Here is a 27,994-nt window from a genome sequence, read left to right on the forward strand (position 1 = left end):
TTGCCCACAGTGTCAAAGCCTCGACGAGGGATTAGATGTGGAAACGCGTTTGCCGACCGCTTCTCCGCTGTCTCTTCTACAGCAGCAGAGGTGGGAAGGAGCCCCAGCAAGGATTCTGCGGACCAGACCTCAGAACCAGGGGACACCCGGTCGTGATCCCCCCCAGGTCCACCACGGCTGGAAGGGCCACTGCAGCGATGGCGCCCCCTCTGTTAGACCACAGGCCAGCAGGGCTCCGCCAGGCCCACATCCAGACCCACAGCAGAGCCGTCGCACAAGGATTGTCCTTCTTTGATGACAGTACATCTCTGAGGGCTCCCACTGTGGGACAGGAGAGTCGGGGAGGGGTATTCACTTATTCCCATGTTCCAGTTCATTACCTGACATCCCACATACGTGACTGCTGTCTCTTGACCTCTTTCTGATGATGGAATTACTTCAAACTTGAGTCAACCCTTCTTTATAATTTACCTAACAATATTTGGGTGCTCTCACACCCAACTTGAAGCGCTGAAAGTAGTGTGGCAATATTTTTCCTGCTTAATTTATCATAATGGCTTATACACAATATTCCCTTCAACTCCATATACACATAAATACAAAAAGTACTTACATTTCACATGTAAACGTCATTCTTTTTAAACACACAAGAAAAGAAAAAAAAATGCAATATTATGCTCAATTTTCACTCCACATAAAGTCTCATGGATCATCAAACTGCTTTTCCTGCAGTGGATTGGATGTTCATCTTTCTGTTCCATTATTATTTATCCTCTGAAGGCACTTGGGCTTGGGTGGAGGACAGCAGGTGAAGAACCACTCAGGTTAGGGTCAAGGACAGGAGGTCTGCTAGAGAGAATAGCTGGAAACACTGGGATGGACTGAGGTGTCTGGGTAACAGCATCTACAGTACTTTGCTGGAAACACAGCAACTCTTGCTTAGACATCTGCAAAACACAGTGACAGAATTTGGAGACTGGACCGTGAGTTTTGTTTTGCTTTGTTTAACTATAACCTAAACCATCATTACTTCTATTTTTTAAAGAAGACATCCACAATATGCATGGATGCATGAATGGTTGAATGAATGGATGGAAAGATGGATGGATGGATGGATGGGGATGAATGGGGATGGGTGGATGGGTGGATGGATGGATAGACAGAAGCATAGATGCAATGATGGGTGGATGGATGGATGGATGGGTGGATGGATGGATAGATGGATGAATGGATGGATGGATGCATGGTGAATGGGTGGATGGATGGATGATGGATGGATGGATGGATAAATGGATGGATGAATGGGTGGATGGATGGATGGATGATGGATAGATGGATGGATGGATGGATGGATGGATGGATGAATGGATGGATGAATGGGTGGATGGATGGATGGATGATGGATAGATGGATGGATGGATGGATGGATGGATGGATGAATGGATGGATGGATGCATGGTGAATGGGTGGATGGATGGATGGATAGATGGATGGATGGGTGGATGGGTGGATGGTGATGAATGGATGGATGGATGGATGAATGGATGGATGGATGATGAATAGATGGATGGATGGATGATGGATAGATGGATGGGTGGATGGATGGATGGATAAATGGATGGATGAATGGGTGGATGGATGGATGGATGATTGATAGATGGATGGATGGATGATGGATAGATGGATGGGTGGATGGATGGATGGATGGATGGATGAATGGATGGATGGATGATGAATAGATGGATGGATGGATGATGGATGGATGAATGGGTGGATGGATGGATGGATGGATGGATGAATGGACATGGATGGATGAATGGATGGATGGATAAATGGATGGATGAATGGGTGGATGGATGGATGGATGATTGATGGATGGATGGATGATGGATAGATGGATGGGTGGATGGATGGATGGATGGATGGATGAATGGATGGATGGATGATGAATAGATGGATGGATGGATGATGGATAGATGGATGGGTGGATGGATGGATGGATGGATGGATGAATGGATGGATGGATGATGAATAGATGGATGGATGGATGATGGATAGATGGATGGGTGGATGGATGGATGGATGAATGGATGAAGGGATGGATGGATGATGGATAGATGGATGGATGGATGGGTGTATGGGTGGATGGCGATGGATGGATGGATGAATGGATGGATAGAACCATAGATGCAATGATGGGTGGATGGGTGGATGGATGGACATATGGAAGGAAATGTGAAATGTCTCAAATGAAACCTAACGTGAGGAAGGGAACACTCCACCAGAATCAAGAAGACACATCAACACTCTTGCTGTGTGACTTTTGAGAAGCATCTCTGAGTCTTACCTCAACTATAGAAGATACATTCATATCTACATGAAAGCACAGGTTTAGACCACATAGAAATCAAGTTCCCTTCCAGCTCTATCATGCTTTGACTTGAATATACTCCTAGAGAGACAGCCAGAGAGACCCCTCCCTCCACCACCCCCCTCCTTCCTTCCTTCCGTTCTCCCTCCCTCCCTCTCTCCGTCTCTGCCTCTTCCTTCCTTCCTTCCTCTCTATCAGCGGCTGCAATCTAAAGTGCCAAAGGGGCCCAGAAGGTGTAGACGATGCAGGAAGCTATGGGGTAGAGTACAGGGGGTAAGTAAAGCCTGTGAATAACAAAAGCGTTCGTCCTACTGAAGCCATGCACATGGAATTCAAAACAAACAGACTGACAAAGTCAGCTCAAGCTGACCACACCAAACATCTGCCGGGCGGCCACCAGGTCATTTCCCTGATGTGCAGCTTTCGTCAAATGAAGAGCAAGATGCGCATCCCTTCCCCGTTCTCTGTGACACACAGGCCCCGTGAGCCGTGCTCTCACCCTCACCTCTGCATTCATATCTGAGGTCCGAGAAGTAGACCATTTCTTGAGAGAAGACAAACAGACCCAGCCGCCCCCCCGCGTAGGTTTGGTCATAGATGGGTCCTGAGTCCGCCATGACTTGTTTTCCTTCATGCACTAAGACTCTGAAAACAAAACAAGGAGACAGAAAGAGAAGGTCAAAACTGTGAGACACATTCACCAGAGGGCAGGAGGTCAGCTTTCTCCTCACAAGGCTCGCCAAGAGCAACAGCAACACCCAGACCAACCATCCTCCCCATGACTCACTGACAGTCACCCACCAAGCTCCCAAGCTGCCTCTGCCTTTGGCCAGGAATACTGTAGTGGAGTCAGGAGGCCCTTCCCTCAGCCCAACCCTGACCTCAACTCCGACCCTACCCTGACCTTAGCTCTAACCCTAACCATGACCCTGACCCTAACTTGACCTTAACACTAACCCTAACCCTGACTCTAACCCTCGCCCTGGCAGCAGGCTCCTGGCCTTCACACTGCACTGAAGCCTTGTGCTCAGCTGCTTCCTCAAGAACCGTGCGCTGCCTGACATGTAAGCACAGGCTCCACCCCACGTGCACAGAGGCTCTGAAGCTCCCTGATAGGGGAGGGGCTCACGAGCGGAGAAACAGGGACTCTCCCCGGAAGCAGTCCCTGCAGCCAACCCGCACCGCCCCTTCTCAGATCTGTCTGTTGTCACAGAGGACACACATACTCTCCTGGTGGAGCATCAGACTGGCCCGTGCGCTAAGTCTAAACTCTGCAAAAAGTTTCAGATTAAGTCATTGTGCTTTAATCAAAACTGATTAAAAATGCTGCCATGTCGAGAAGACGGAATTCTGTTGGACTGCTTTGTCAAAGTTTTGTTCGAGATGAGTCTTTGACTCAGCTGTTCACAAATCAGAAATAAGCAGGAACCTGTGCAAAGGAATCACGTGCTAATCCACAAAGATGCGCACTTCAGCTGAACTTTCCCTCCTGTAAGGGAGACGATTACCACCTTCTGGCTTACTACAACAAGTGTGATCTCCTCGTCAATAGCTTTGTTTTGGCTCTTTTCTTTCTTTCTTATTTTTTTTTTAAAGTGATGTGCAGAAGAAGATGCTGGACAGAAAAGAGAAGCATTTAAAGTGGGAAAACCCAGGAAGCAGTACACAGGGCAGAGTCCACTTCAGCTGATTCATCTGGGGATGCCGTGCAGTGGAAAGACATTTCTGAAATGGACAATTTCTGGGCAGAAACGCAGTGGGCAGCGAGCTTCCCTCCCCCTACCTTATGTAGCCCGTCTTAGGCCTGTGGGTCAGATGCCACCGGTAGGCAGTGTAGTCCTTCCAGCCGATATTTTTGGGGTCGTGCCATAGAGTGCGAACCTGAGGGAGAGCATCACTCTGAGAACAACTGGCTCCCTGAGCCTTAAGTGCGGCATTACAGCACCAAAAGGGAGACAGAACATCCCTGTGATGAGAAGCCCCCGCGCACGGGTGGCCAGGTCTCCCTCTGACGAATCCCACAGCATGAACCTTAGCGTGAGCAAAGCCCACTGACGGGGGCCGTGCTGTTCAGTGTGAGGAGCCACTGGGCTGAGCCCTGGGTCTCTGCTTTCCCAACGCAGGACCAAGACCCTTTGGAGCCCTTTTCTCTCCATTTCTATAGGGTACAGACCTATGCTTCGCATGCAAGAGGTTCACCAGCCGTGTTTGTAAAAGCACCAGGCACGGCATCTTTAGTCAGCAAGAGACTGAAATTATCCGAGCTTCCCAGGGGGCTCAGATGGTGAAGAGTCTGCCTGCAACGCAGGAGACTCTGGTTCGAGCCTTGGCTCAGAAAGATCCTCTGGAGAAACGAATGACACCCACTCTAGTGTTCTTGCCTGGAGAATCCCATGGACAGAGGAGCCTGGTGGGCTGCAGTCCCTGGGGTTGCAAAGGGTCAGACATGACTGAGCAACTCACACTGACTGGCTGAGGTAAGATGAAGGTAAACAGAGCTGGGGGTATTTTGTGAGGGCCGGGACTGTTCTCCCGACGGCCCGCAGCAGCCGCCCGCCGGGAGGAGCTGTGTGCTCACCTGTCCCTCCGTGTTGCCCGTGTGCCACAGGGCATTCCTCAGGTGCTCGCCCGTCCCCGTGGTGGAGTTCACCACCTTGAGGGACACCCCCGAGTAGCCGTAGGCCCGGGTGGGCTGGTCTTCCCAGTAGGTCTGCGTCACCTGCTTCCACATCACCACGTAGAAGCGGCTGCTGGACTGGTAGCCAAAGACGAAGCCCGCATAGTCATCGTCGCGGTCTGTGTTGACGTAGAATGTGCCACTGAAGTCGACAGACACGAACTCGTCAAAACCTGGAGGCCGCAGGGAACATCGTTGTCAGAAACAGCCTTCTAGGACAGTCCTGGAGGCCCGGGGACTGATGGACACAGGCGGAGAGGGCTCTTCCCTTCCATCCAACCGGAGCCCTGTTCCTGGGCAATTAGGGCACTGAGGGAACTTAATCTTTCTAAAGTACAGGATGGCTTCACTGCCTTAGGTAATAAACACAGAATCCGTAAAATAAAACGGCCTGCTGAATGTGAGATCTCAGAGACTGGAGAGGCAAAGACGCCCTTCCCCAAGCTCTTCCATCACAGATACTTAGGAAGGCAGTTTGCAAACCAAGGGAGGGAGGGAGCTACCAGAGAGACCCACTGCTCCGTCCCCTCGGTCTCAAAGGGCAAGCCTGCGCTGAGGCTCACCAACAGCGATGCCAGGGTCGGAGTTGGCTGTCTGCACCAGCTCTTTGCCTTGATGGCGAATGACCCAGTTGGGGTCAATCTGAGTGGTGCCCTTGGGGTCCAGGTGAACCATCTGGAAGTTCCGGAAGTCTGTCTCGCTGATGGCGTTGTTCTCAGGACACACGTCGTCAATGTCAGGGACACTATCGTTGTCAAAGTCATCTTTACAAGCGTCCCCACGCCCATCGCCTGTCGCCAAGGAAAAGCAGAGAGAAAAGAAAGTAAGGGCTCGCCGTCTGCCTCTCTGTGTCTGAGAAGACTTAGTACACGAGTCTCTCAAACTCTGAGGCCAAGGGCTCGGCAGCGCGTTCTGGACCAGCGCCTGTAATTGCTGACATTTTGCCCCAACACTCTGAGGAGGAGTCTGGACTCTCTTCTCAAAACGTCACTCTGATAACACTGCAGTGAAGCTTGCCATACGTGAGCTCCCGTGACAGCCATCTTTTCTCATTCTGAACTTGAAATTGGGGTACAAAACCTGAACCTTGCCAGGGGAAATCAAGCTGACTTTTCAACCTTTCCTTCTGATTGTCTTCAGAACCTTTGCTACGGCCTCAGCTGCCCCTGCCTGCAATCTACTTGGCATTGAGGGCAGAACTCTCCGATGAAAAATGGTCTCCCTGGGGAGAAATGGACTTCCACTTTTGGGGGGCATCTTGTCAGTTTTCCCAGGGGTGGGGCTGGGGGCCGTGAACCAGCCTGGCTTATGGAGAGATGCCCGCTGAGACCTCATGGGTTATGCATCCATGCTAATGGTGACAAGCCAGGCGACCACTCCCTACATCACCCTGTCGGAGCGCCTGCCGCTTTAGAGGGAGAAAAGACGCCGGCCGAGCTCAGCCGCGTTTCTGTCACGTCCCTCACACAGCCCCTCAGTTCTGCTCAGAGGCACACGGCCCCTCAGTTACCCTCAGAGGAAACAGCCCCTCAGCTCTGCTCAGAGGCACAGGGCCCCTCAGCTCCCCCCAGAGGCACGGGGTCCCTCAGCTCCCCCCAGAGGCACGGGGTCCCTCAGCTCCCCCCAGAGGCACGGGGCCCCTCAGCTCCCCCCAGAGGCACGGGGCCCCTCAGCTCCCCTCAGAGGCACGGGGTCCCTCAGCTCCCCCCAGAGGCACGGGGTCCCTCAGCTCCCCTCAGAGGCACGGGGTCCCTCAGCTCCCCCCAGAGGCACGGGGTCCCTCAGCTCCCCTCAGAGGCACGGGGTCCCTCAGCTCCCCCCAGAGGCACGGGGTCCCTCAGCTCCCCTCAGAGGCACGGGGTCCCTCAGCTCCCCTCAGAGGCACACATTCTGCTCTCTGGGTGATAGGCCCACGCTCTAGCTGGCAGGAGTGTCCACAGCCCCGAAGACGTGCCTGAGCACCAGTCTCGTCTCCACCCCAGCCACCCCCGGCACCAGCCAAGCCCTCCCTCAGGCCCAGCTGTGGGGACAGAAGCCGTCAGTCCTCTTGTCAAGAGCGAGCTCTGAGCTGCTGGCGGCCGGGTGTCCTTGGAGCTGCCCTTCAGCCAGCGAGTCTCTGTGTGCCTCTGGGTCAGTGGGCTCCATCCCCGCCCCCACCTCCCGTCTCGCCCACCAGCATGTGGGTCAGCAGCTGCGCGTCCTCCACCAGCGCTTGGGTCAGCCTCCAGCAGACGCCAGAGGACACCGGGTCCTCTGCTGCGCCCCTGCTTCGTCACCTGAGACCCTGAGCCACGCTGGGCTCCGCGCCCTCCAGATCCTCTCCCCGGGGACCACTAGGGCTGAAGAGCTCTTCCTATCCAACACCGCAGTTCCCTGCGGCCCCACTGCTCCTGCGGGGCACCTACCGTCCGAGTCCTCCTGGTCGGGGTTGGCGACCAGCCGGCAGTTGTCCCTGTCGTCGGGGACCCCATCGTTGTCGTCGTCTGAGTCACAGGCGTCACCCCGGCCGTCGCGGTCGTGGTCAGCCTGGTTGGCGTTGGGAATGTAGGGGCAGTTGTCCTGGTTGTTCTGGTGGCCATCTTCGTCGATGTCCTCGTTGTCGTCACACTGGTCTCCCACGAGGTCATTGTCCACGTCGGTCTGGGAGGCAGAGTTCGGGGACAGCGGCGCTGAGCCTCCGCCCAGCGAAACAGATGCCGGGCTGAAGTTGCCGAGTGCGTGCAGCCTGGCCCACCTCACCCCATGCGAGCCACGACCACAGAGAGGAGATGGCCTCCTGAGACGACCCGCCAACAGCAGAACGGGGACTGGGGTCCAGGCATCTCTGCACCTAACCCACCCCCTACAGGGGCTCACTTTCCTTAAGGGGGACTGGAAAGCATTAGCTGCCATGCAATCGAGTCCTTTCTGACAACGTCCTTTCTCCAGCACGTTCTGTGAACTACATCAGCAGGTCCTATTCCCACTGTGGCTTCCAGAGGCCAACCTGGAAAAGCAGCCAACTCCACTGTCTGCCTCAGGGAAACACCGAGCTGATCGGGAGACTTGCTCCCACACGCATCGGGGCAGAGGCACCTACTGTCTGGCTGGGGGCCACCGCGATACGGTCATGCCCAGGCTCGAGTTCAGTCAGCGTTTTCAGTTAAAACGACTGAGCAGCCTGCGCTGTCGCGTCCTGGCAGAGCGCGCGGAACGCCGCCAGGCCACACAGTCTGTGATGAGCCCTCGACCTCCGCTCCTCGTGAAGCCTGACTGGTCCCCCATCCCTTACCTGGTCGGGGTTGTGCACCAGGGGGCAGTTGTCACAGTGGTCACCCACACCGTCCCCGTCCGTGTCCCGCTGGTCGGTGTTGTAGACGTAGGGACAGTTGTCTCGCTCGTTGAAGACATCTGTGGGATGCAGGGAGAACAGAGAGCACGGGGTTTAGAGAAGGTCACTGCTTTGCTTACTGCATTAGACAATGCACAGCCAAACTTCCATTTAATAAAAAAGAAATCTAAGAAGTCAAAAAATGTGAAGATTATTAGATTCACGGCAGATTCCCCATTAAAAGGAAAGAAACACAAGCTGGAATCAAGATTGTCGGGAGAAATATCAATAACCTCAGATATGCAGATGACACCACCCTTGTGGCAGAAAGTGAAGAGGAACTCAAAAGCCTCTTGATGAAAGTGAAACAGGAGAGTGAAAAAGTTGGCTTAAAGCTCAACATTCAGAAAACTAAGATCATGGCATCTGGTCCCATCACTTCATGGGAAATAGATGGAAACAGTGGAAACAGTGTCAGACTTTATTTTTTTGGGATCCAAAATCACTGCAGATGGTGATTGCAGCCATGAAACTAAAAGACGCTTACTCCTTGGAAGAAAAGTTAGGACCAACCTTGATAGCATATTCAAAAGTAGAGACATTATTTTGCTGACTAAGGTCCGTCTAGTCAAGGCTATGGTTTTTCCTGTGGTCGTGTATGGATGTGAGAGTTGGGACTGTGAAGGAGGCTGAGCACTGAAGAATTGGTGCTTTTGAACTATGGTATTGGAGAAGACTCTTGAGAGTCCCTTGGACTGCAAGGAGATCCAACCAGTCCATTCTGAAGGAGATCAGCCCTGGGATTTCTTTGGAAGGAATGATGCTGAAGCTGAAAATCCAGTACTTTGGCCACCTCATGCGAAGAGCTGACTCATTGGAAAAGACTCTGATGCTGGGAGGGATCGGGGGCAGGAGGAGAAGGGGACGACCGAGGATGAGATGGCTGGATGGCATCATGGACTCGATGGACGTGAGTCTGAGTGAACTCCGGGAGATGGTGATGAACAGGGAGGCCTGGCGTGCCGCGATTCATGGGGTCACAAAGAGTTGGACACGACTGAGCGACTGAACTGAACTGAACTGAACCCTTAGTTTAAAGCAGAACCGATGCTTGGAGGTCTCTGGATGGTGAGGCACACCGAGGGTCAGCACGCGAGTCACTGCAGAGTAAATATCTTCATCTTCATGCTGACTGTTGGCCCTAACACCTTCTCAGAAAATCTACATCGAGCTGCTGGGGACTGGCCAGCCACCTGGGCTCCACAAACTCATCCATTTCCTACGTTACTAGGAAACCATGACAGACACTGATGGGGGCTTAGGTGCAGTCCTTATACCCAGAAATCTGAAAATAGATCATGAATGTCATCAAAGTTATGAAAACTATGAGTTAACCTGACAGGTGGGGGATCCCAGGAGGTGAGGGGGTCCTGGCAGGTTGGGGGATGCAGTGGGTGGGGGGTCCTGAGAGGTGATGAGGGGTCCTGGGAAGTGGGGATTCCTAGAAGGTCCTGAGAGGTGGGGGGTCCTGGGAGGTGGAGGGTCCTGGCAGGTGGAGGGATGCAGTGGGTGGGGGGGTCCTGAGAGGTGGTAGGGGTCCTGTGAAGTGGGGGTCCTGGGAGGTGGGGGTCCTAGGAGGTGGCGGTCCTAGGGGGTGGGAAGGGTCCTGGTCAGTGGGGAGGGTCCTGGCAGGTGGGGGGTCCTGGGAGGTGGGGGTCCTGGCAGGTGGGGGGTTCTGGGAGGTGGAGGGTTCAGGCAGGTGGGGGGTGTCCTAGGAGGTAGGGGATCCTGGCAGATGAGGGGTCCTGGGAGGTAGGGAGTCCTGGCAGGCAGGGGTATTGGCAGGTGGGGGTCCTGGGGCTTGGGGGTTCCCAGGAGGTGGGGAGAGTGAGGAGAAGGACGCTGACCCATACAGGGTTCGGATGTCACCGATGGAGGACGGGAGGAGATGCCTCATCTCCAGGAAAAGCCCTCAAGAGCAGTGTGGGTAGACGCCATCCTGCGCTGGTAGAAGCCGGTCAGTGAGATGCCAAGTGGCACCACGAAAGCAGCCTGGAGACAGCACAGTTGGGGGCAGGCAGGCGGGGAAGTGGGTGTGAGTCTGGCGGGCTGCTGGCCCGGCTGCAGACGCCCAGGGCGAGGCTGTGCTGGGAGCAGGTGCAGGGTCAGGCCCGCGGGCACCGCTTGAAAGGCCTGGTGCCATCAGAAGTTTCCAGTGTCTGGGGTGAAGCCCTGGCAGGGTCTTTGCAGTGGACAACTCAGTGACGCCTGGAAGCAGGCCGCTGGGGAAACGGGAGGTCCGGGAGACCTTTCTCAGAAGCTTGGTTTGTTCAGGGCAGGGCGCTGGGCTCCTGGGGCTGTGAACGGTGGGCGTGAGAGGAGACACCAGGGCTGGCAGGACACGGTGGGGAAAGGAAGCAGCAGGTGTGCTGTTCCCACAGCGGGTCCAAGGCCCAGGGAGAGGGGCTGGATGGGGATGGCCTCACGCATTAGCAAACACGGGGCGGAGCTCGCCCAGCCGGCGCAGAGCCCGCGGCAGCCGCGGGCGGGCCCCACTCACCATCCCCATCGATGTCCATGGAGCAGGCGTCGCCCTCCCCGTTGTCGTCCGTGTCGATCTGCGCCGGGTTGTGCACGTAGGGGCAGTTGTCGCATCGGTCCCCGACCTCGTCTTTGTCGTAGTCGAACTGACGGGGGTTGAAGAGAAGCTGGCAGTTGTCCTAGAAAAAAATCGAGGGAAGAATTCCAGAAACAGCGTAGAGACACTTGCTGGGTTACTCATAATAGGACTCGGCACTTACAAGTCGTGTATTTAAAGCAGATCAAGATAACCAGGGTAGAAATACAGCCAGGAAGCTCTACCTACAATTTCTTGACATCAAGTCATTTCATAATTATTTACACAGTCTATCCCTATGAAAAATTTTGAGATTGTTTGTGGTAAAGGTGATGATATAGTATACACACCACGGTGAGGACAGACACATAGATGGTGACGATAGACACGTCGATGTTGAGGGAATGAAGGATCCAAAGAGTTAATGCATCAGTGGAAGTGAGCCTGCAAACAAAACTTAGCTGCTCTTGTGTCTGCTAGTGCTGAATCATGTATGAATACGTTAGATCACATATGTCTGCACGGAAATCCAACCAGTCCATGCTAAAGGAAATCAGCCCTGAATAGTCACTAGAAGGACTGATGTTAAAGCTGAAGCTCCAGTCCTTTGGCCACCTGATGTGAAGAGCTGACTCATGAAAAGACCCTGATGCTGGGAAAGATTGAAGGCAGGAGGAGAAGGGGACGGCAGAGGATGAGATGGTTAGATGGCATCACCGACTCAAGGGACATGAGTTTGAGCAAGCTCCAGGGGTTGGTGATGGACAGGGAGGCCTGTGTGCTGAAGTCCATGGGGTCGCAGAGTCGGACATGGCTGAGCAACTGAACAAGATTCTGCTGTCAAGGCAGTGAGTGGCAGCATCTCTCCTTGAAGAGACAGCCCTGCATCACTGGCACCCCGCCCCCCCCAGAAGGACGAACTATTGAAAACATTCTACGTAGAGCAGCCCACGTGGCTGCACGCCGGGCTGGCTAACGTGCGGCGGAAGCCACAGAGTTCTCCCGGTGACTCTCAGCCTCGCTGGGGAGAGAAGTCCCGGCGGTGCACGGTGACCTTTCCGAGCGGAGCGCTGCGCTCCCACCCCAGGCGCTCCGGAGCGCGGACAGCCCCGGGCGCTCCCGGTGCGAGGAACGCCCTGGGCGCTCCAGGGAGGGGAACGGCCCCAGGCGCTCCCCTGGGCACGGGAGCCGCCCACCTTCTCGTCCGTGACGCCGTCGTTGTCGTCATCGTCGTCGCAGGCGTCCCCGATGCCGTCCTTGTCGAAGTCTTCCTGCCCCGAGTTGGGCAGGAGGGGGCAGTTGTCCTGCGAGAGGAGGAAGCAGACGTTATGAAAACGTCCCCGAGCCCCCTGTCCTCAGGAGGAAGCGGGGAGGGCGCAGCTGGTGGAGCTCGAGGAAGCCCCTCCGCGGAGACCTCACGGCCAGGCCGGGCTCTGCGTGCCCCCGGGGACTGCCTGAGGCACCGCCCGTGAGGGGAGAAAGGAAGCCTATCTGGAGCCCGGGATCCCCGTGAAGAGCCCACGACCGTGGGAACCGGAGAGAAAGAAAACAGGGGACCGGGCCCCACCCGGCTCCTCCCCCAAAGCTCCGTGCACCAGTGACGACCTCTGACCAGCCAAGGGGCTGCCCAGGGTCATTCCGCTACAGGGGTGTGCCGGGAGCCGAGGGCCAGCACCACCCATTGCCCCTATTCACTAACTTCAGCCCTCTCTGATTTCGGTCAACAAACGTGTCCTCTACCAATTCCAACAATGAGCTACTTCTCCAGAACGACCCCTGGAGTTGGCAGAAAGCCCGGGGGCAGATGCCGGTGGGTGGCCTGGTGTTTCCCTCCCCTCCTCCGTCCCCGCCGGCGTCCCGGGCAGGCACGCGGCTGTGGGGTGCCCGCACCTTGATGCAGTGGTAGGTGGCGTTGGTGGCGCACACCAGGTTCTTGTTGGGCCAGCCGTCCAGGTCTGAGTCCTCCCCGCAGATGAGCCCGTCGCCCGCGTAGCCCGTCTGGCACTCACACTTGTACATGGGGTCGCTGAAGTGGCCCAGGTAGATGCACTCGGCGTGCCGGTGGCAGCTGTGCGTCTTGTCCTTGCAGGGGTTCTCGGGTTCACACACCTGGGGAGGCGAGGGCGCACGCTGACCCCGACCCTGACGGGGGCAGCTGGGAGCCCAGGTCTGTCCAGACCCCCAGGGCTGCGCTCCCCGGAAGGGCCTGAGCTCTCGGTGAGGCCAGAGCAGGGGCACAGCCCAGCCCAGCCTCGGTGACGCCAGGGGCCACAGAGAGGCCGCAGCTCTTCACCCGGGTCTCGGAACGCTGTGCGGACACTCAGCCCCGAGGGGCTCTGCTCCCTGCAGAGCAAGCGGTCCCTCCGCACACCGCACGCCCCGGCGGTCCTCGAGCCTCTAAGACAACGGCTCACCTGCTTCTCGGTCCTGGCCGCCTCCAGGCCGACGCCAAAGGGCTGGTTTCCCTTGTAGCGTGGCGGGCAGGGCAGGCAGTGGTAGCCGGGGTTGGTGTTGACACAGCGGTGCGCCCTGCTGGTTGCGAAGCACACGTCCGTGACCACGGCACACTGCGGGACCAACAGGGCGGACGTGAGCCTGGGCCCCGGCCTCCGCAGGCCGCCCCGCAGCCTGGGGAGGGCACCCACCTCATCCAGGTCCTCGCAGTGGGTGCCGTTGCCCAGGAAGCCCACCGGGCAGGAGCCGCAGGACCAGGAGCCGTCGGGGAAACTGCTGCACTCGGCTCCAGGGAAGCAGGGGTTGGACAGGCAGCCGTCTGCAGGAAGGGAGGAGACAGCGAAGCTCGCGGCTGCCCACAGGCGACACCTCGCCCAGGAGCAGCACCCAGCGGCGGCCTCAGAGATGCCTGCGGCAGAAGCGTCCAGGCCCACAGCAGGTGCCTGATGGCCAAGAGGCAGAGGGCCAAGGAGCCACGCCACACACCCACTTGATGGGCACACCCACCTGACAGGCACACCCATCTGCTGGGCGTCCTGGATGGGGTGGAGTGCCTGCACACCCACCTGCTGGGCACACCCACCTGCTGAGCGGCTTCCACCCCGCACACCCACCTACGGGGCAGCTCTTCCTGTTACACATCTGCTGCTCCTTGACGTCCCCTACGCAGTCCTTGCCCCCGTGCTGGGGCTCGGGGCTGTTGCAGATGCGTGTCCGCTCACGGATCCCTCCGGCACAGGTGACGGTGCAGGCCGACCACGGGGACCAGGGGCTCCACCGGCCGTCCACTGGGGGTGGGAGGACAGCGAGGTCATGTGGGGACGGGATCTGTGCTGGGACGCAGCTGGGTCTCTGAAGGGAGACACCAGCCAGACAAGGGGCTCCCGGCTTCCGGCCAGCTCAGGCCCGCGTCCTGTGGAAAGCTGGCCCAGGGCCAGGCCACGCCATGTCCACTCACCAGGGCAGGGCGGGCCCTGGCAGGCCTTGGTCTCACGGCCGCTCCCCTTGCAGCTCCGGCCCCCCATCTGCGGCACCGGCGAGTTGCAGAGGCGGATGCGGGTGACGTTGCCAACGCCACAGGTCACCGAGCAGGAGGACCACGGTGACCAGTGGCTCCAGCCGCCGTCCTGCCGGACTAGCGCAGAGGGGGCAAGCACATTGGGGCTCAGAGGGCTCAGCAGAGAGCAGGCTAACCCCTCCCAGGAGTTTCCCACCGACCAGGCAGGGAAGAGCCCCAGCGGCAGGAGGCCCGGACTGGGGGGAGGGCCCCCGGGACCCCAGGGGGGGCCTGACACTCACTGCGGTGGTCGCACTTGCCCAGGCTGCAGGCCCGTGTCTGGATGGACGGCCCCAGGCAGGTGTTGCTGGTGACGTCACAGGAGCGTCCCCGCTGCTGGGTGCCCGACCCGCAGGTGGCCGAGCACTCCGTCCACTCCGCCCACGGGGACCAGCCTTCCTCGCCGTCTGCACGGGGACACCGCTGCCCGTCAAACCCCAGGGGACCGCCTCACGGGAGGCCAGCCCTGGAGTCTGAGCAGACTCCCTGGGTGGACAAAGGAGGTGAGCAGACACGTCTGCCCCGGGGTCAGAGCGTGGGAGCGGACCCCAAGAAAAGGAAGGGGGCACGCAAGGAGCTTGCCCGGACGCCTAGTGACCCCTGGCAGGAAGGGGTCCGTGGGAGACCCTGATGGCTTCTCCGAGGAGACACCTACTCTGCCGCAGAGCTGTCACTGAGGCCCCCAGGACGTGAGCTATTTCCACTCTCACCGCTGTTTGCTGGTTTACATACAGTAATGAAACTTCAATTTGGGGTTGAAATGACAGGACGCTAAAATTAGTTCCAAATACTCTAAAAGGGAACAAGTCGAATAAAACGGAAATTTCCTGCCAAGAAACACCCAGTGCCTGCCATGCGCTTTGTACACGTTGGGCTGCACTTTCATCGTGAAGCTCACCCTGGGCCACGGGCATCATCACCCTGAAGCCCAGAAACACTGCATTTTCACGGAGACGCAGAGCCCAGCCCGTCACCACGGGCTCCCAGCCCCCGCCCAGGCCAGCAACCCGCAGGCCCCCAGACCAGGACATGCAGAGCACGTCTCAGAGAAAGCAACCAGTCGGGTCAGCACGGCTGTTGATAGGGGAGGGGGCAGGGGACCGCTGTGAAGGAGCTGGGGGTGGGGCTGGGGGCCAAAGGCAGGGGGGCCAGCGGATGGTGGGGCACCGGGCTGTCGGGGAGCCGCGAGCATCTGGGGGCTTCCAGAGGACCTGGAGGCCCTGCTGACGTGAGGCTCCGGGAGCCCTGGCCCCGAGGACTGCAGCCCAAGCCCCAGGCTTCCCGCGGGACCAGCAGGCACAGGATGCGCATGGACACGGCTGAGCCTGGAGCCCCGAGGCTGCCGCCCGCCCGCCCGCTGGGCACTCACCGTGGACGCAGGACGGGCAGCACTCGCCCTCCACGAACCAGGGGTCTGCACACGTCGCGGGTGGGCAGCTGATTTGGTGGCAAACAGTCTTAAATTTCTACGAGGAAAAGCGGTGTTTGCGTCACATGAGTTCAGAAACAGAAATGCTAAGCAAGGGCCAGAGCGGAAGGATCTGGAGGGCTTGTTACACAGACGCAGGGACATTTCACCCCTCAGCCAAAGCGGCTCCCTGGACCATGCCCCCCTGGGCCCCCCACACGGAGCACCAAGCCCAGGGCCCTCCACGCCCAGCAGCGGCACAGGTGGGACGGGCGACGTCCAGTGTCCAGGCTGCCCGGTGAGACCGAGTGGGTGAACAAGGAAACCAATCGGCCTGCCGTGCTGTGGGCACTGACTCCCCCCCGGGGGTCTGTGCTGAACCCGAGGCCCTCGCAGGACCGAGCGGCATCAGACACAGGAGGGGCACCTGCCGGCCCCGCCCCCTGCCCCCACCACTGGACGACCTGGCTCTTGGTGCAGAACCGCAGGCTGACTCCTCCTCCAGGGAGGCCTCCATCCGCACAGCCCCCGCAGGCAGCGGGGCTAGCAGGGGCCCCATGGAGTCGGGGGTCAGAGCGTCCAGGCCGGGGCTGCCCCAGGGGGCCGCGCGGCCGGCTCACCTTGCAGGTACACTTGGTGCAGCTGTCCACCACCCAGGTCTCATTCTCAGCAAAGAACCGGCCATCCTGCCAGCAGGCGGACATGTTCCTGGTCTTGGGGGGCCCGCCGATGAGCTCCCAGAGAAACTGGTTGTCGTTTGACTGGAAGGTGGAGGAAAGGACGTCAGTGTGGACGGGCAGGGCTGTGCAGCCTTCACCCTCAGCCACCGCCCACACCAAACTCCGTCTTCAAATAGATTGCCCTGTGAATCCGGGCTTCCTGTTTCCTGGGAGATGAACCTCCTTGAGTTCAAGGCTTCGCAGAGGAGGCCGTGTAGCCCGTGAGCACGTTTTCTACCAGAGGCTTCTACTCACTAACCAGATACCTGGGGCTCTGTCCAGGGAGCTGGCTGGTTACTTCTGGTTAGCCAAGGCTAGTGGTGGTTAGTAAACGTTAGTGATGGTTACTCATGGTTACACATGGTTAGTGGTGGTTAGTCATGGTTTGTGGAGGTTAGTTGTGGTTAGTGCTGGTTACTCATTGTTAGTGGAGATTAGTTGTAGTTAATGGAAGTTAGTATAGTTAGTGGAAGTTAGTAAAGGTTAGTTGGATCAGTGAAGGTTAGTAGAGGCTAGTCATAGTTGTCGTTAGTGGTTACTCATGGTGAATGGTGGCTAGTTGTGGTTAGTGGTGGTTACTCGTGGTTAGGGGAGGTTGTCATGGTTGTGAAATTGCTCAGTCATGTCCAACTCTTTGTGACCCTCGTGGACTGTAGCCTACCAGGCTCTTCCATGAGATTTTCCAGGCAGAATACTGGAGTGGGTTGCCATTTCCTTCTCCAGGAGATCTTTCTGACCCAGGGATTGAACCCGGGTCTCCCCCATTGAGTCATAGTTGTGGTTAGTGGTTACTCATGGTGAGTGGTGGCTAGTTGTGGTTAGTCATGGTTAGTCTTGGTTGGTGGTGGTTAGTAAACGTTAGTGATGGTTACACTTGGTTAGAGGTGGTTAGTCATGGTTTGTGAAGGTTAGTTGTGATTAGTGGTAGTTACTCATAGTGATTTGTTGTAGTTAGTAAAGGTTCATTGGATTAGTGGTGGTTAGCAGAGGTTACTCAGGGTTAGTTGTGGTTAGTGGTTACTCATGGTGAGTGGTGGCTAGTTGTGGTTAGGTTAGTAGTGGTTAGTTGTTAGTGGAGGTTGTCATGGTTAGTGATTATTTGTGATTAGTGGTGGTTACTCATGGTTAGCAGAGATTTGTAATCGTTAGTCTTGGTTAGTGGTGGTCATAGGGACAGTTACTCATGGTTAGTGGTGGTTAGTTGTGGTTTGTGGTGGTTACTAGTGGTTAGTGTGGTTAGTCATGGTTAGTGGAGGTTGTTTGTGGTTAATGGTGGTTGCTCATGGTTAGTCTTGGTTGGTGGTGGTTAGTCATAGTGGCAATTACTCGTGGTTAGTGGTGGTTAGTTGTGGTTTGTGGTGGTTACTGATGGTTAGTGGTGGTCACTCATGGTTAGCAGAGATTAGTCATGGTTAGTCTTGGTTGGTGGTGGTTAGTAAACGTTAGTGATGGTTACACATGGTTAGTGGTGGTCACTCATGGTTACCAGAGATCAGTCATGGTTAGTTATGGTTAGTGGAGGTTAGCTGTGGTTAGTGGAAGTTACCCGTGATTGCTGGTGGTTAGTCCTGGTCATAGGGGGCGTCGCTGGCTAGGCACCCACCACTTTGCGCAGGCTCTCGTGGAGCTGGTTCACGATGACGTGCAGCCCCGAGAGCTCTCGGATCATGCTGCCCAGCTCCTCACAGGAGTGCTCGCACACCTCGGGGCCCTTCTCTGCACTCGGGCCCACGTGCTCCATGGTGACCATGGGGCTCAGGTGCAGCGTCTCCGTGTTCTCACTGATGGCGTTGGCTTCAGCTGCAGGAAGGATGTGGGACAGTCACAGCCTGGCTGGCACGACGGGGTGCTGCTCAGAGCGCTCGCGCTACATGGCTCCCAGGAGCCAGAGAACTGGCAGCTGCTCCCACCGCAGCCCTGCTCCCACCACAGGACTCCGCCGCTCACAGCACCATGGGGACCAGGCCTCAGATGCTGCCGTCCACAGAGTGGAAGTTCAGCAAAAGCATCAGAGACACACATCTGCCTCATGTCCAAACTGGTTAGAGGCACCAGCCTCCTGTTTTTCTTCTTTTTATATAAATATTTATATAACTTATTATCTAAAATAAATTCCTTATTTTTGTCGCAAACCCCAAATCTGTTTCTGATCCTATAATTTCTATACATTCTGACAACCCCTCTCAACTCCTCAATTAATCCATTTTTTTCATCCTAAACACCATTTCTTTTGGCTACTTGTTCTGCATTAAGGTAAATTTTTTTTTCTTGCTAAATGAGTAATTTTGTCAATTCTCTGCTGGCCTCGGAAGCCCCCTGAAGTGCAGAACCCAGACTATGGACTCGGAACCCACTGCTCAGAGATGGTACAGGCCTCGGAAGTCCCCAAACACGGGACACACAGCTACACCGCTAACGACAAAAGTAATTTGGGGAAGTCCTGAACCAGGCCCAGCCTCCCCGTGGAGCCAGCCGCCTGGGACACAGCCGCCAAGGCCAGGCCGTGTCTCCGCAGTGATGCTCGTGTCTCGTCTGAGACATCCCATGACTGAGTCACGACTTGTCAGTGTTACGATTCTGTCAGACGTTCTATGATTGGGTGTTTATTATGTGGCTGTAAATCCTCATTGCCACTCACACGGATCTTGAGAGCCTCCCTCAGACTCACCGGACCTAAAGCCACACGCGTGTGTGTGCCGCTCTGCTGCTGCCGCTGCTGCTGAGTCGCGTCAGTCACCCTGTGCGACCCCACAGACGGCAGCCCACCAGGCTCCCCCGCCCCTGGGATTCTCCAGGCAAGAACACTGCAGTGGGTTGCCACTTCCTTCTCCAATGCATGAGAGTGAAAAGTGAAAGTGAAGTCGCTCAGTCGTCTCCGACTCTTCCTGACCCCATGGACTCCAGCCCACCAGGCTCCTCCATCCATGGAATTTTCCAGGCAAGAGTACCAGATTGGGGTGCCATTTCCTTCTCCAGAAAGCCACATATAACCATAAGCATATTAATCACTAGTTGCACATAGAAGAATAAAAATAGGCCAACAAACGTGCCCAAAGGCCCCAGGACCAGCTCACGGAAGACGAGCAGAGTCCTTGCTCAGGAGAGGACGCCCCGGCCGACAGCACGAGGGGCTGGGACTGGGGTGAGGGCCATGCCTACTCCCACCCCCTGCCCCCTTGCTGAAAGTCAGTGCTCCCTTTCCCTCCCTCTGTCACCCCGACATGGCCGACACACCAGGCGACTGCCCCCAAGGATGCCTGGCTCGGATCAGAGGCACACAAGGCTCCCTCCATCTGCGTCCTGGGACCACCATCTCTTCCCGTGTCCTCTAGGATGTCAGTTCACTCTGTCTTAGCTTTTTCAGAACTTTTGCTTTTTTATGACCACCCCTCAGAAAGACTGTGACCTAATCCAGAGGGACCTCGATCCGAGTTTCAGCCGGAGCGGGCAGTACCAGTGGGAGGTCGTGGCCACAGCTCTCGGGGAGTTTGGGGGCTGAGAGCAAGAACCCCTGCCGGGTGCACAAGCTGCCAAGCATCACAACTGAAACCCTTTCCCTCCTTGCGCTCAACTGACCAGCAGCTGAAAGATGCATCGATTGAAAGGTAGACGGCCGTGGACAGAAAGACTCACACGTCAGAGCTGCACACATGCCGCGATGCCAGTGATCAGGTCTTGGGCTCTGAATCCTCAGCCCTGAGTTCCCACTCTGGGGTCAAGGACTGGGTCGCAAAGCTATGTTACAGACATCAAAGCCATATCCTTCCACGTGGACCCATAAAGTGACAATTTATATTTGTGTACAGTTAATGTAAAGAAGCCTTTTAACAAAGTGAATCAGAAGATGGGGTCGTGGGCAGATGAGAGCCTCCTCTGTGGGGCTCAGCCCAGGTGGGGGGCAGTTAACAGGCCCTGTCGGTCTCCACCCTCTTTATTTGTAAAATGAGGAAAGCGGATGAGCCCAACTCAGGGGGTTTTGAAGATGAATTGATACGTTGCATTCAAAAAGCCCAGCATAGTGACCCTCAAATATCAAATACTCAAGACAGGTTGACAAATTATGGTTGGATATAAATTCGAAACGTAATTAACAGACAATGTGGGATTGCGTCAAAGGTTCAAGTGGCCCATTTTCATAATAAGGTGGTATCACCAGCTGTGACTAGTATAAAACTTCCCATAAACCAAGCTTGACAAAGAGTTGTGGAGTCATCTTATGAAGATCTTCATACATCAGTATGTTAAAATGCCAGGGATGTTTTTGGCATGTAAAATGGATTATATTGAATAATTGAAATGCATGCACAGTTAATCCTTCAAGCAACGTACTGTTTTCAGATGTCAACACATCCGAGTTGACCAGCCACCTGGGCAAGGCCAGGATGGCACCATAGTCCAACACATTCCCTTACCTTCCACGGCCCTCCGCACAGGAGGAGGACCCACCGCAGCAGGACCCAGGCACCTACCTCCCTGGCTCTGCTGACAGCCTTTCTTGCTCAGAAGATCCTCCACAGAGTTTTCAAAGACTAGGTAGACATTCTGCAGCAGACCCTGAGATACGACCAGGAGAGAAACCCAAGTGGGTGAGCAGCAGACATCTGAGGGCACACGAGGCGGTATCTCAGAGATACAAGATGCAACTTAAAGCAGCGAGATTGTTTCCTTCTGTGCTCTTATTCTCAGCAGGTCTGAAACCGCGTTAATGGATTATCTGTGTATGTTACTTCAAAGCTTCCCTGAGGCCAGACGCAGATGTGGGTTTGACTCAAGAAGGGAGAGCATCTGAGAGAAGGGGCTTGAGAGGGATGGTGGAGACAGGCTTAGGGAACAGACCATGGAGGCCACACTCTCGGCTGGGGACCTTGAGGGTGACCAGCACTCCCACACGTGGCCGTGGGTCGCAGCAACATGCACTGCTCTGACTGTCCACGAAACAGACCTCATCTATGAGAGCAGGCGGTCCACCCCAAGACAGTGAGGGTCTCATCACACTGGGCTGAGGGCTTCCTGACGACCGCCAGAGACCACACGGGGCATCTCTAGCCCTCTTACTGAAATAGCTGAGTCTGAACATACATTTATTTCCAAAACGCACACACACCTGGAGGAGAACAGTCGCTAACCCCCTGCTGCAGTTTCTAAACACTCGCATTTAGAAAAAATCCTCTGGCAAACATATTTTACCTGAGATGAACATGGAACCACTCCCTCATAAACCAACAGCCCTTTCCTTAGGAAACATGGTTAATTTTCTCTCCTGCCAGCCTGTCATGTCAGGACTGAACTAGAATCTGGGGACCCTGGGAGATAGCTGAACGGATTTGATGTCTTGACGATCAAATCAATGTTCAGTCAGGAGATCAGTGACTATTTGTGCAGCTGAGAAAGGTGCCTGTGTCCGCTGCTCTGTTGGCTCCTGGGTCAGAGTGTGTGTGTGTGCCTGGGAGAGTGCCTGTGTGCATGTGTGCAGTGTGCATGTGGGCATGTGTATAGTATGTGTGTGTGCAGTGTGTCCATGTGTGCAGTGTGTGCACATGTGTGCAGTGTGTCCATGTGTGCAGTGTGTCCATGTGTGCAGTGTGTGCCCGTGCGCATGTGTATAGTATCTGCGTGTGTGTGCAGTGTGTGCGCATGTGTATAGTATGTGCATGTGTGTGTGTGTGCCCGTGAGAGTGCCTGTGTGCATGTGTGCGTGTGTGTGTGCAGTGTGTCCATGTGTGCATTGTGCACGTGCGCATGTGTATAGTATGTGTGTGTGTGCAGTGTGTCCATGTGTGCAGTGTGCACGTGCACATGTGTATAGTATGTGTGTGTGTGCCCGTGAGAGTGCCTGTGTGCATTTGTGCATGTGTGTGTGTGCCATGTGTGCATGTGTGCATTGTGCACATGCGCATGTGTATAGTGTGTGTGTGTGCAGTGTGTGGTGTGTGCACGTGTGCACATGTGTACAGTGTATGCACGTGCCAGCCGGTGTGTGTGGGTGCTCCTTGTGCGCACGCCTGCCCGTGTGCACCCCTCAGGATCCCGCCCCTCCCCGGCCAGGTCGGGCGGGAGTGTTCGCGGGACCTACCCGGAAGTGGCTCTCGCGCGCCGCGCCCTTGGCCACGTACATCCGGCTCCTCTCGGTCTGCAGATGCTCATAGAAGGGCTCGTCCAGCGCGAAGCTGTCCATCAGGTCGCAGCCCACGTACAGGCTGTAGGTCTCTCCCGTCACCTGCACGGTGACATTCTTCCACTGGGAGTCAGCCAGGCCCACGTCCTCCAGGGAGATGACATGCTGCGTGCCGTCCACCCAGTAGGTGAGGTCCAGGGTGTCCGCGGGGCCGTTGGACACGATCTCGAACTGCCTGTGCGCGGCGCCCGGGCCCTCCAGCGCCAGCAGGGTGCCCCGGGACCGACGGTCCTGCTTCAGGCTGGCCGTCAGGAAGAAGCCCTCCTTGCGCCGCATGGCCTCGGCGATCCGGCCCAGGTGCTCCGCGCTCACCGGCGGGATGTAGTCAAAGCGGACGAAGCGGTAGGCGGGCACGCGGGGGTCTGGGCCCCGGAACTGCTTGGCCCCGATGGTCTTGCGGTTGATGTTGCTGAGGCTGAAGAGGTCGAAGGCCGTGTCCTCGTCCTGGTCTCCCGCTGCTCGAGGAGCAGGGCACGGAGGTCAGGGGCGCAGGGGCACAGGGCCCTCCTCTCGGGCGCCACGCAGGCTGGCACGCGGCCCCTGCGAGGCCGGAGAGCCCGTCCCTCCTTCCTGTCCTGGTCGCTGCCTGACCCGCCCCCCTGGCCACGGCCGGCCACAGTCCCGGCTCTCTGTGCGAACCAGCGGAGGAGCCTTCACGGAGAAAGGAAGTGGGGGCGGGTTCCCACTCTCCACCTCCCTGACAAGGACCGTGCTGCCGTCTCTGCTCCCCACCTGAGCTGGGCTCAGGGGAGACCCTCCGTCTCCCACTCGAGTGCCCAGGAAAGCCACCGGCAGGTGCGCCACTGCAGAGCGGCTGCCTTCGATGTCGCTTTCCTCGAGACATAATATGAGCTGAACTCCTCCCGTGGGGACCCTGTGTTTCTCAGAAATACATCCTGCCTCTCAGGGCTCCCACTGCAGGAGAGCATCTGAGAGGCCATGAGCCTCAAGGCCACAAACGCACGGTTTTAATGCACCGTCCAAATACTGGAAAGAGGTGGTCTGCCCTCACCAACATCGTAACACTTTAAGTCATTCAAAATAATTTTCTGAACAGAAAGTCTAAACAAAGCATAACTTTTATCTAATACTTGGCAAATTGAACCATTAGATTACATGGTGTTGTTGACAGAAGTGTTCATCTTACTACCTGCAATCCAGCTATTTGGCCATAGGTCAAAAATGCTTAAAATCATTAAAGACTTTGACTCTGCAGTTTTACTCTGGTAAGTTAGCCTACACATGTAATCACAAATGCAAGGATATACGTATTCACAACACTATTCCCTGTGGTGTCATTTATAGTCATGAAAATGTGTCATGTAGACGGGAATGGCCTCAAATACAGAGGGGTACCTTCTAATGGAATATTACAGTCATTAAAAATCGTGTTGTAAGAAAATAAACACATGAAAAAATATTTAGATATGTTTTTAAGTGCAAAAATGTGGGAAGGATAGAAGCTGTAAAACACCAAATACTTCAGTATGTTGTAAAGGTCACAGGAAAAAGGCAGCAACTCCCTGGAGGGCCAGAGTTTAAGGGCCTACACTTGTAAAACGAGCCACAGGTTTGACCCCTGGTTGGGGAACTGACATCCCACATGCCTAGTGGCACAACCAAATAAACAGTTTTGTTTTGTTTTTTTAATCCAATTTTAAAAAGAAAGAAAGAAAGAAGACAAAACGTGCCCAGCAAAAGGCTGCATCTATAGGTGGGAGGGTATTTCTCTCTAATACCTCAATTTTCCAAAAATAAATTTACTATTGTATGGACTCAAAGTGAGTGAAGATTTATTTTAAACTAAGTTACGGTCCTAAGGGGTGAGGTGCTCCAGCCAGGCCTCCGCTTTATCCACCCTTATGCAGCAGGTGAACCTCGTCCTGGGGGCCCAGGTCACCCAGAGGCATCCACACTCACCCTGAGTGCTGGACCAGGTCACCCAGGGGTGTCCACACTCACCCTGAGCGCTGGACCAGGTCACCCAGGGGCATCCACACTCACCCTGAGCGCTGGACCAGGTCATCTAGGGGCGTCCTCACTCACCCTGAGCGCTGGACCAGGTCACCCAGGGGTGTCCACACTCACCCTGAGCGCTGGACCAGGTCACCTGGGTGTCCACACTCACCCTGAGTGCTGGACCAGAACACCCGGGGGTCCACACTCACCCTGAGCGCTAGACCAGAACACCCGGGGGTCTACACTCACCTTGAGCGCTGGACCAGGCCCACAGGGCCAGCAGCAGCAGTGGCCGCAGCATTCTGTGTCTTCCCAGCCAAACCCCTGCAGATAAATCAGACACTGTTACTTAAGAAAACATAACCACAGCTTCTAATTTGGATTGGAAGTTTTACTCATATGATCATTTAAAAACAGTGTGTGTATAAAAATAAAAAAATGGATTTGTGGGCAAAGCTAGATAGAAAATATGCTTTTCAAATGAGTTTTTCTAACTAAAGTTGGTGTTCATTGGACTAGCATTTGTCAACAAGCACTGTACTAATGATGTCCTAAGCATTCATAGTATTTAATCCTCATAATGACGTAGGAGACAGATATGATCATTATCATGGCCATTTTGCAGATGGGTAAGTGGAGGCTCAAACATGTTAAGTGCTTGCCCAGGGCCAGAACATAAACCCAGGAAGTTCGAATTTAGAAAAATACCAGCCTGGGGAAAATAGCCTACAAAGATATTTTGCATAAATAGCCAAAAAAAAGTTGCACCTGATTTAATTAAAGAGAATAAATGGTGACTGTGTATGAGTTAGAAGTAAACCTAGTTTGCTGGATCATAACTGCTAAGAAAATAGCCTTCTACTTAGTAATCATTTTTGCTTTGCTTTTCTATTTTCTTGAGGCCTGTTTTTCCATTCTTCAGGATTCTCAGTTGGCAGGCTCAGCAGACACTGGCCCAGAAGTCAGAGCCTGGCCGGGAGCCCGCTCCAGGGTTAACCCCTGCTCAGCATCCCCGCGTCTGGGCCTCAGCCTCCTCGGCTCCCCTGAGCACGGGCTCCAGGGCCCTTCCAGCAACACTCTGCGTTCCCGCAGAGGTGCAGCCAATCTGAGACCCCTACCCTCCTTGTTTAGGGCTTCAAGGGTCCTGAGCTTCTTAGTGAGAAAGAAATCCCTGGAGGAGCCTCTCCAGAAGGAGCGACTTTCCCCGAGAGGGGGACCGTCGCCTGCGGAGCGGGCTCCAAGCAGGACTCTCCCGTCCCGCAGGCTGCAGACACCTGCCTTCACAGCAAGCGCAGGGCTTGGCTGTGCTCCGCCTGCACCCCCCAGGCGTTGGCGGGCCCCGCGGGCAAGGCTCCCGCAGAGCTGCGGGGCCGGCATCACCGTGCTGCCTGGGGAAGCGTCCCTGAGTCCTCCGGTCTCAGGCGCCCCTCCTGTGGACTGAGGACCGGGCGTTTAAACCAGCCACTCGCAGGGTGAGTGTGGGAAATGAGCCGCCGAGCAAGTCAGTGTTTGTAAAGACTTCTGAAGCAGCCCAGTAGGAGAGACGGAAAGGCTGCCGTTAGCAGGACTCTTCCGAGGACTGCGTCCCGCGGTGAGCCCTCCTCGGGGACTCAGAACAGCTCTGCCACTCCGTGAGTCCCGCGCAAGCGATCTCAGCGCAAGCGGGGGCGTCGGCCCACCGCCTCTGGCAGCAAGCTCCGTCGGAACTACAGAGCCCCACGTCCCGAGGGCTCAGCTCCCCGTCAGCCCCGAGGACGCACACGGAGCTCTGTCAGGAACAACAGCAAACCCTCTGGCGCTGAGACAGACGTCTGCCCCACGGGCCGGGGGCCCATCCCGCCTCGGGGGTCGCCCGGCAGAAGAGAAACCACCAGGGGCGCAGCGGGGGCTCCAGCCTCTCTCGCCCGGTGTTGTTAAAAGGCAACACATACGCTATCGTTCGACACGCTGCGGGGACTCACGCGCCCACGCTGCACACCTCGGGCTATGGTTATAGTCGGAATGTCGTTACACCTAATTACATTAGAACTTTCACAAAGATCTGCAAAGACCTTTCACAATTCTTCTTATACCAGCAATCAGCGCAAACTTTACTGAGAAATACGACCTTCCAATGGTCAAGAACGAGGTGATTCAACAGAGTCCCTCACTGTCCTCAGCCTCCCCCTGCAAAGAAGACTGACCTCCGCCTCCCCCCCCTCCCCTTCACAGAAGTTAGGCTAATTTGCCAATTCTCGCTGCCTTTTCATCTGCAAATTATCCCCCAAACTTGTAAGAGCAGCTGGAGTCCCTGGGCAGTCAGGGCAGTCTTCACTGACTTATTAAACACCATTCATTAAAAACTTTCAGAAACACTTTTCAGCTATGAAAACTGTTTAGCATGCGTCTTTATAACTTATCTTCATCTTTTCACATCCCCAGGAACAACTTCTAGTTTCTTCCTCACGACCGCCCCCCAGTAACAGACTTTATGGAAGCATCCTATTCAGTGGCTGAAACGGAAGCCTCTGCCCAGGATTCCAGGCAGGTACCTTCCACGAAAGCCCCAGGGGTCCTCAGGCGATGGGCAATCCGGGCAGGATCACAGCATCTCCGTGCAGAAAAGATGCCAAAGGGAGCTCACCTGCCCTCGTTCCGCCCCTGAGCAGCAGGAGGCCGAGGTAAAGACCTGTTTCTGCTTAGGTACCAACAGGCAAGCTCCCTCCCTACTTCAAAACTAGTTTGCACTTTCTCCTTCTCCCCTCTGATAATAAAATTTTTTAAAAAAAAGACTTTTCTGAAAAGTTAAACGACAGCGCAACGATTTGGTCAATGGAGAAGCCGCTCTTACCTGGCGAGGAAACCCTGCAGGAATGACTGGCTCAGAGCCGGGAGGGGGTCGGCGAGGGATGAAGGGCCTCAGGAGGAGACCCAACCCCGCTCTGCAGAGGAGCTGGGCTTGGATCCGCGGCGGGCCGCGGCCGCGCCTTATATGCGCGGAGTCCGTGCGGCCGGCAGTCAGATGCACGCGGAAGCGCTGGACTCGTTCCGCGGCGGGATGACATAATTCCTCCTCTGATCCCGCATTTGCTGGGGCACCTGGCGCCGGTCCGGTCCGGCCCCCTCCGCCCCCACCCGTGCGGCCCGCCCCTGCTCTGGCCGCAGCTGGGGGATCACGGGGGAGGGGCCGCAGGAGCCGGGGAAGACGGACTTTTCCTGCCTTCTCTCAGGAAATACAATGCTATAAATAAAACCAGCAAGATTGGCT

At 55.8% G+C, this 27,994-nt stretch overlaps 1 protein-coding gene across 1 annotated transcript; it reads right to left on the bottom strand.

The window, feature by feature from the left end:
- Positions 1-4,150: 4,150 nt before the first annotated feature.
- THBS2 (thrombospondin 2) lies at positions 4,151-27,663 on the bottom strand. Its single transcript, XM_052645460.1, has 20 exons — positions 27,578-27,663; positions 24,997-25,071; positions 22,687-23,243; positions 21,083-21,167; positions 18,217-18,413; positions 16,515-16,655; positions 15,856-15,952; positions 14,729-14,893; positions 14,388-14,564; positions 14,044-14,217; positions 13,621-13,748; positions 13,390-13,542; positions 12,866-13,084; positions 12,172-12,279; positions 10,919-11,078; positions 8,320-8,438; positions 7,454-7,688; positions 5,612-5,839; positions 4,950-5,221; positions 4,151-4,252 (listed from the first exon to the last, which is right to left on the bottom strand). The coding sequence occupies exons 2-20, from the start codon at positions 25,046-25,048 to the stop codon at positions 4,151-4,153; spliced, it is 3,369 nt and encodes a 1,122-aa protein (XP_052501420.1). The 5' UTR covers positions 25,049-25,071; positions 27,578-27,663.
- Positions 27,664-27,994: the final 331 nt, after the last annotated feature.

Source organism: Budorcas taxicolor, chromosome 9 (assembly GCF_023091745.1).
Source record: "Budorcas taxicolor isolate Tak-1 chromosome 9, Takin1.1, whole genome shotgun sequence".
NCBI classification, from domain to species: domain Eukaryota; kingdom Metazoa; phylum Chordata; class Mammalia; order Artiodactyla; family Bovidae; genus Budorcas; species Budorcas taxicolor.

Bases quoted from the DNA above. Each gene is read 5' to 3' on its own strand.
- THBS2 (XM_052645460.1), bottom strand. From the start codon at position 25,048: ATGCTGCGGCCACTGCTGCTGCTGGCCCTGTGGGCCTGGTCCAGCGCT. The intron at 5,840-7,453 runs GTAGGTGCCCCG...CCTTGGCGACAG, and splicing joins CGACCAGGAGGACTCGGACG to GCGATGGGCGTGGGGACGCT. The intron at 4,253-4,949 runs GTGAGCACACAG...GCTCTCCCTCAG, and splicing joins CGGGCAACACGGAGGGACAG to GTTCGCACTCTATGGCACGA.